We start from the raw sequence: 8,332 nt of genomic DNA, 5'->3' as shown, positions 1-8,332 counted from the left end.
TAAAAAATATCACTAATCGAAGAACTTTCGTTCTAGTAAACACTGGTTCACATGAGTATTGTATTACGGACTTACGGAGTAATATTTCATTTATGTGCTGAATTTTTTTATAAGAGTAATTAATTTTTTTGGTGTTAGCACCCGTTTCACTTTTAGGGTTAATCCGAATTCGGAGCGAGTTTTGAGTAGATAGGTTTCAGTCCTCTCCCAAATTGTTATTGTGGAGGATCAAATACGGGTTCTCTCTTCCAAGTTCAGCCTCGATCACCACATAACCAACATACAATTTTTTTTTATTCAAAACTCGATTTTATACTCCGTAGTCCGTACTCGTTTAAACTCAACTAAGTTAGATCTTTAATTCTTATTTATGATTTATTGTATGCATGTTATCTTCCATCACATGCATATTTTCGTCTCAAGTTATTTTTTCATGACTCAATTTCATAATTTTCCAAAATCAACACACTTTACTGCATCGAGTTTGGTATTAAGGCTCCGTTTGATAGGGCGTAAAACGTTTTCATGGAAAATGATTTTCCCCTTTTTAATCATTTTACGTTGTTTGATTGGGTAAGGGATGAAAAACAATTTTCCCTGACTCCTTCAAAGGTGGAAAACCCTTTTCCATTTGAAAGTGAGGTAAACCACTTTTCCCTATTCCCTCCTTACCTCCCTCTCATTTCTTCTCCTCAATGAATTCACTATCTTCTCCCATTTTCCCTTAAGTTACCAAACAAAGAAAAACTAGATTGGAATTGTGTTTCCCTTGAAAAATATTTTCCATGGAAAATCGTTTTACAATGAAAACGTTTTACGCCTTACCAAACGGAGCCTAAGACAAGGAGTGACACACTCTGACACTCTACAATCCGCACCAACATCGCACAAACCTTAACTTATTTGAATTTATTATATTTTGTACTCTGTATCTCGTATAAAATAAATAATTTATGTGTAGTTGTTTGGAAAAAAAAAATCATCATGTTTAAACTCAATATTTATTTTAAATTTTTTTTATCATAAACAAATCAATATAATTTGAATAGAACACGACCTGAATACTAGCTTCTCGCAGCCCAATTGTTACTTATACGAGTAACTTTGTAAACGAGCACGTACTCACATTCTCTTCACCTAAAAAAACAAATTTCAGATGCAATAAGCTTAAATAAGTTTAATTAATTCAAGTCAAAGAAGGTCAACAAGACACAATAAATTTCAATTAGGTCCGATAAGTTTATTCTTTTACAATCAGGTTCGATTAGGTCTAATAAGCTCAATTGAGATTCAATAAGTCTCAATCATATTAATAAAGCTTTAGGTCTTTTTCGGCAAAACTAGCGGTAGCAAGTAGCGTTTAGCGGTTGAATGGTGAGTACTCCGTAGCTGTTTGAGTAGCGGGTAACAGTTAGCTGTCAAAGTAACGCGCGTCAAGGTAACTAGTATGCTTGTTTAGTAAAAGTAGTGGTTGGAATTGTAAAATACAATAAAAGCTATATATATTGTTTAAAACTTTATTATAATTTTATCATACGCTACCCGGTAGTCCGGTACCTTCAAACGCTATTATTTTGTATGTTTGACAAAAGTCACCCAACCACTACCTGTACCACAAACTGCTACCTCACCAAACACTTGCAAATTTTACAAGTAGCTTTCTGAATAGCTCAAAACACTACCCGCTACATCAAACGCTATCGCCGAACACGCCATTAGCCTCAGTTTTGTTCAATTTATTTTCTCGCATTTTGGGTAAAATAAGCTCAGGGAAAATAAGGATTATGTAATACTAATTTATAACTTAAATTAATTTGGATAAGTTTTAATAAGATAAATTCAGGAAAAATAAATAAATGGAAATCAGGTGAATATAACGTATCCTTAAATCCCTTGACAAGATTAGAGCTAATCTGAGCTAAGACTTCCACATTATTATTTTTAATTAATTTTTATTAAATTTTAGTTTCTCACATTTTTGTCAAGACTCAGTCAAACTTCTTCCCCATTTCTAATAAGACTATTGTTCAGATTAGTGCTAACTTTGCTTTAGCCTTTTAGAGTTATAATTTATCGTATAATTGTTTGAAATAGAGTCTTTATATTCCAAGATTTTTACTCAGACTTTTGTTATAATCACCCAATTAAATGAGAGATTTTATCTTAATCCTCATTGAGTGTTACTTCCTACGTATTTATTTAAGGGATACACTTGCCTTTTCCGGCCGTATTTATTTAAGAGATACAATTGCCATTTTTAGTAACTTATCAACCCCACCATCTAATTAAATAATAAATCTAATTTACCATATGACCCACCATCCTATTAAACAAATAATTTCATAAACCCATCACACCTCCCACCCCACTAAAATGACATGGTCTAAATTGTTTACTTATTAAAATATCTAACCAACCCCACTTGCTTTATTATTTTATTTCATTCAATTCTCCTTCTTAATATCCGTGCCCGGCCAAGTGTATCTATTAAATAAATACGGAGGGAGTACTCTATTAGGAGGGAGAGTGAGTGAAAATGGAAAACGTTCCCTAAATTTAGGTGGGACATAGCTACACAGGTGGGCACACGCCTTACCACAAGTCCAGAAGCACCCTCTTCTCTCTTTCTCTTTCTCTTTCTCTTTCTATGTTTCTCTCTCCTAAAGTTGTACAGTCATAACTGACATCACACCTGACCCTCCCTATAAATAACCCCACCTCATCTCCTCTTAAAACCTCATTTCCTTTAACCCATTTTCATTTACCAAAAAACCCATTAAAAGAGAAGTAAAACAAAAGAAAAGAAAAACCTTTGCCGTATTTCAGAGTTATATTAATTAAAAATAAAATAAAATCAATTAAGGTGGAGAAATAATCATGTGTGGTGGTGCTGTAATCTCCGACTACTATATACCCACGGGCAGATCTCATCGTCTGACCGCTGATTATTTATGGCCTGATCTCAAAGGTGCTGCTGTTGCTGCTGCTAAGAAGGGTACCACCGGCTATTCTAAGCCGTTGAGATCTGGGATTGCTAATGTTGATGATGATGATGCTGTTGCTGATCAAGCTTTTGAGGCTGATTTTCTGGAGTTTAAAGATGAATCTGATGATGAAGTTTCTGTTCTTCCCGAGTTTAAACCCTTTTCTTTTGCCCTTCCTAAACCCAAATCTCCTACTGGTATGTTGATTTCTTCATTTTTTTATTTGGTTTTTTTGACTTTTAATTTGATGTCGAGCTTAGAAATTATAAATTAAACTAGTTAATTTGATAAATTTGGGGTTTTGAAATAGTGATTTTAGTCTATTTCATGTTAGGTGAGGTGGGTAGGAGATGAATTTAATTAAATTAATTTTTTTTATTTCTTAGAATTTGCAAATTGTATACTCCGTAATTGATTGATTGTAATTTGTTGGGTTTTAGGTGGGTTGTTGTGTTTAATTATTTGGGTTTAATTTTACAACTTGTAATTGCTTGATTGGCTGCTTGAAGTTTGATTACTTCACATTTGATTAGGTTTAACATTTCCCTTCTTTAAGAACATTTTGTGGGGTTTTGTATAATTAATTCATGACTATTTTCATGATTTTTTCTGTTTTTGCTTTTAAAGTCGGAATCTTTGTTGATATGGGGTCAATTTGACTGAGAATTTGATTGATTGATGATGCGAAATTGTGGATTGCTTAGATTTTCTTTGTCTGTTTTGGAGGAGTGTTTTCTAGAAAAAAAAAATACTTACCATTAATGTTGTGTATCAAAATTGGGAAGATGAACTTTATTAAACAAGTGCACATAATAGTAGATACTTCGTACGAGATACTCATGGATGACCACGGGAGATAAGTTCTTGCTGCTGCTGCTGCTGGTGGTGGTGGTGGTGGTGGTGGACTGGTGGTGGCTGTGTCAGGGTTTTTAAGTTCGTCCTTTTATTTTCTCTGTTTTGCGAGAGGGTTAATGGGTTTGAAATGATCAACTTCATGAAAGTAGAAAACTATCATACTTTGATATCGAAATATCACAGTTGATAGCTTGTTGATATATTGATACCTACAATATTATGTATGATTCTTCGATATGCCAGAATACTTGTTGATGAATGTAATCCTTCTGATGTTTTGAATAAATCTTGATTTGATCTATATGCTTTTTGAATAAATCTTGATTTGATCTATATGCTATCAGATGTGTTTTTTGATTAATTTGTCATTTTTTTTTGGTGTTTTGAAGGGTTGAAGCCCGTGGAGTTCGAAAGCCAGGCTGAAAAGTCGGCCAAGAGAAAGAGAAAGAACCAGTATCGTGGTATTCGACAACGCCCATGGGGCAAGTGGGCTGCTGAGATCCGTGACCCAAGGAAGGGCGTTCGAGTTTGGCTCGGAACATTCAACACCGCTGAAGAAGCTGCTAGAGCGTATGATGCTGAGGCACGCAGGATCCGTGGTGACAAAGCCAAGGTCAATTTCCCTGAGGAATCCCCCGCACCTTCTGCTACTCCTAGGCGTGCAGTTAAAGTCCGCTCTCAGAAACCTGCAACCTCACAGAACATAAACCAGAACTTCAATGTCATGAACAATCCCCAGAATGAGTACTACAAAAGTTTTGCTGTTGTTGAAGAGAAGCCCCAAGTTAAGCAGTTTCAGTATTCTGACCCAATGCCTGTTGTAGGAGAGGTAGCAGCATTCCAACCCTTCACTACTACCCCTTCTGAGGGAGCTGATCTGTATTTCAATTCAGAAGAAGGTAGTAACTCCTTTGATTGTTCCGACTTTGCTTGGGGAGAGAACGGCCCCAAAACTCCAGAAATATCCTCATTCTTCTCCTCTGCACTCTCGAGCGATGATGATGGAAATGCAACGAAGAAGATGAAGGTAACACCGGGAGATGCTTTACCCGTTGAAGAACACAGCGGAAAGAGCCTATCTGAGGAGCTCTCCGATGCTGATTTTGAGTCACAGTTGAATTTCTTGGATACGCCATATCTTGATGAGAATTGGGCAATTGATGCCTTCCTCGGAGGTGATGCATCGAATGAGGGTGTTAATCCGATGGATCTATGGAGCTTCGATGACTTCCCCGGGGGAGTATTCTAAGCATGCCATGCCTTCTTTATGTAAATAAGACATGTTAGTTACTGGTTCTTTGGTCAACAGTTTTTGTATTGCAAATCATTTACTCCCTAGAAAAAAAAACTATGGATTTCGGGTACAATGGGTTTAACCCAGAAGTGGTGATTTGAATCTGTTTGTTGTTCAATTTTTCAGGAGTGTCTGTTCGTGAGGTGAGAATACCGGTAGTGGTGTTACTGGGCAGATGCAGTTATATGAGAGTACATAGGTAACTTTAGGTTCCTTCTTGCATTTGGAAACTCTTTAAAGCTTAAGAATATGTACTGGTTGTTGTTGTTGTTGTTGTATTTATCCTTCCTTGATGAAAGCTGAACCTCTGTGCTTTCAACATTATGGTTTGTTGATTTATTCGAATGTGTCTGCCATTGGAATAAGCAGTGTAAGCTTAATGAATGCTTATGTAATTTGGTAGGCTAACCCGACATTTTGTCACTCCCGGATTTGACTGGTATCTTCTTTTCCCCATGAGACGATGGAACAGAGAGCTTTCTCTCCTTTTCCGCCCAACCGATTGGTCTTGAGAATACTGGTTTTAAGAACGAGTGATTGCCCTTCTTCGACGCTCACTGTCCAACCTGGGAGCGGACACCCATTTATGGATGCACACTTTTACCTTAAATGCTTCAAAACTTCATGAATTGTCATACACTCATACGGATGGATTTGTCTAGGGAGAATCGAAGAAAAATTAAAGGAAGCTTTGTATACGGAGTTGTATTTTGTACTCCGTAAGTCATTGCGTCTACTCCATACGTCCTAAGTTGTCAACACGTACAAATAATGCATTTCGCAGTTTAGATAATTGAAGGTACACGTTAGTTCCTGGAAAATTGCCGGGTTAAATTAGCACAACTCTCTCAAACTTTGAACCTGCAAGTTGCACAAAAAAATTAAAATGTACTTGTCCTCCTGGCTCCTGTTATACTCACTCCATTTTAAAATAATACTCCCTTTGTTCCTTTTTGTTCTTTCCGGTTGGGAAATGGTGTGGGAATTAAGAAAATGGAATTGTAAAGGAAAGTAATAAAGAAATGAAGGAGAGAGAATATATTTTTAATAAAGTAATAAAAAATTATAAAAGTGGGGTTGGATGGGTGAAATAGGAAAATGTAAATAAATTAAATAAGGAATGGTGGGGAAATTTATGATAAAAAGTCATGTCCAAAAATAGAAATGGGAATAACATATAGAAACGCCCGAAATAAAAACGGGAATAACATTTAGGAATGGAGGGAGTAGAACACTTACACATTTCACAACAACTAAGATAAATGATTGGAAGATAGAGAACAAGTATGAGAAAAGTGAAATAGAATATTACAAGAAATTGGGAAAAAGAAGGACGTGAATCCATTAAAAAAGTAGAATAAAGTAGAATGTCCAACTTAGGGTGCGTTCTATTCACCTGATTTCACTTATTTTTTATGAACTTATCTTATCTGAAATTAACCGAACTTATCTGAACTTATTAAAACTTATCAAAACTTATTTTAGTTATAAGTTGTACTTTGTCAACCTTTATTTTTCCTGAACTTATCTTATCTGAACGTATCTAAACTTATTTTTCCTGAAATTTGTGGAAATAAGGTGAACAGAACAGAGCCTAATAGAAACCGTCACCATTATTTTTAAAATGGAGAGAGTATAACGTACTCCAAGCTTAAATAATTTACAAAGCAACTTGCAATTGGCAAATATTCATTTGTCACGTCTTGGACATAAATAGAATATGTTGGGTCCCCCCATATTTGTCTCCATTTTGCTAGTGGGCATATGATCGCCCCATTTTGAAGGGTGTTATTTTAGCTCTATCTGGTTTGCCTGTATACATGTACTAATGTTGCGCTAAACCTCGAAACTGGAGATATTTACCGCTTAAGATTTTGGATTGTGGCCAAAATACATATCATTCTCCATGTGAAAGGCCATGGTTGCAACCTCGTCGGCAGCCGTGGCGCGGCGCAGACGTCCTTTCTTTGGAGTACGTTCCAAGTTCATTGGATCTTTAGTGCAGTAGTAATTAGGAAGTGTTAAGGAGTAATTTTATTTTGGTAAATTTTAGGGTTTGCAAAGTTGTTGAAATAGTAATAATTAGATTGAAGTACGTGATTGAGATCGGTGTAGAAAATGATAAGTTGCTTAGAATGACAGTAACCTGTTGGTGTTGATTTGAGAGGACCTTATCAATCTGTTTGTGTACATGCATCTGATGCAACTTTGAGCGTTACTTCCTTGTTTTTTGGTTGTTTGTTTAGGTAATTTAGGTGACGCCATTAGATTCCCGTGACTTGTCAAACTATCTAATTTCCATGTAGAAAATTAAAAACAGGTATAGGTGTATTGTGTATATTTTAGTGCGATTTGTATTGGATATATAGTTCCGGTGATTAAGATATGTAATTTTGATGTGATACTTTATTCATTAAACATAATTAAATCAAAATTGTAGATTCCTCATCTTATGTGTCATCGTTATTCTAATTATTGCTTTGACTACGGAGCCTATTTGTCCCAATATTTTTTAGCATAAACCTAAATTGTAAATTCTCAAAGGTGTCTAGATACTTCTTCACCTCAAAGAAAAAGTTATTTTCAACACATGTTTCGACTATTTAGAAAAATCATAATTCTTATTCCATAATAGTAATATTAAAGACGGGTAGTTATTTTGACGGAAAACATTTTCTAGGAAAAAATTTCTCATTAAAGGAATGTCACATTTTCTAGTCTAGCCGGCTTGAATGCTATTGGGTTGGATAGTGGAGACACTATAGCTTGTTAAGTGCTTAGGTGTTGTATCTAACTATTTGAAAGTAATGACATCAAATAGTATAAAAGGCTTGCATTGCATCCAAAGATAAAAGTGAAGTGGGCTTGAAATGGGCATATAATAAGAAGTTGCCCAAAATACAGCCCATTAAGAAACTGTCTTTGGGCCTTGTTTAGTTTCTTCAATTATCTAACTCCATTCAGTTTCCCCAATACTTACCAGTATTTTGTATGTATGCAAATCAAACAAAAATAGGACTTCATTCGTTCTCTTTTAGTTACGAATTGTATCACAATTGAAAACATTTTGCTTTGCTGTATTTTCATTTTGGCTCCGTTTGGTAGGGCGTAAAACGTTTTCATGGAAAACGATTTTCCCCTTTTAATCATTTTACGTTGTTTGGTTGGGTAAGGGGTGGAAAACAATTTTCCATGACTC

General features: G+C 35.5%; 1 protein-coding gene across 3 annotated transcripts; it reads left to right on the top strand.

Moving 5' to 3' along the window:
* Positions 1–2,730: 2,730 nt before the first annotated feature.
* LOC110787212 (ethylene-responsive transcription factor RAP2-12) lies at positions 2,731–5,860 on the top strand. 3 transcript variants are annotated; one of them, XR_002533047.2, is made up of 4 exons: positions 2,731–3,181; positions 4,229–5,121; positions 5,260–5,332; positions 5,537–5,860. XR_002533047.2 is itself a non-coding variant. In XM_021991798.2 (3 exons), the coding sequence occupies exons 1-2, from the start codon at positions 2,878–2,880 to the stop codon at positions 5,086–5,088; spliced, it is 1,164 nt and encodes a 387-aa protein (XP_021847490.1). In that variant the 5' UTR covers positions 2,731–2,877; the 3' UTR covers positions 5,089–5,121; positions 5,260–5,498. The 3 variants fall into 3 exon arrangements, 2 of the variants coding, with proteins under 2 accessions (XP_021847490.1, XP_021847489.1); XM_021991798.2 differs by lacking the exon at positions 5,537–5,860 and having other exon boundaries at positions 5,260–5,498; XM_021991797.2 differs by lacking the exon at positions 5,537–5,860 and having other exon boundaries at positions 4,229–5,498.
* The last annotated feature ends 2,472 nt before the right edge of the window (positions 5,861–8,332 follow it).

This window comes from Spinacia oleracea, chromosome 1 (genome assembly GCF_020520425.1).
Source record: "Spinacia oleracea cultivar Varoflay chromosome 1, BTI_SOV_V1, whole genome shotgun sequence".
NCBI lineage: Eukaryota > Viridiplantae > Streptophyta > Magnoliopsida > Caryophyllales > Amaranthaceae > Spinacia > Spinacia oleracea.
Note: the sequence above shows the minus strand (reverse complement) of the source record. Positions and strands in the feature narration are given on the sequence as shown.

Bases quoted from the DNA above. Each gene is read 5' to 3' on its own strand.
- LOC110787212 (XM_021991798.2), top strand. From the start codon at position 2,878: ATGTGTGGTGGTGCTGTAATCTCCGACTACTATATACCCACGGGCAGA. The intron at 3,182-4,228 runs GTATGTTGATTT...GGTGTTTTGAAG, and splicing joins TAAACCCAAATCTCCTACTG to GGTTGAAGCCCGTGGAGTTC.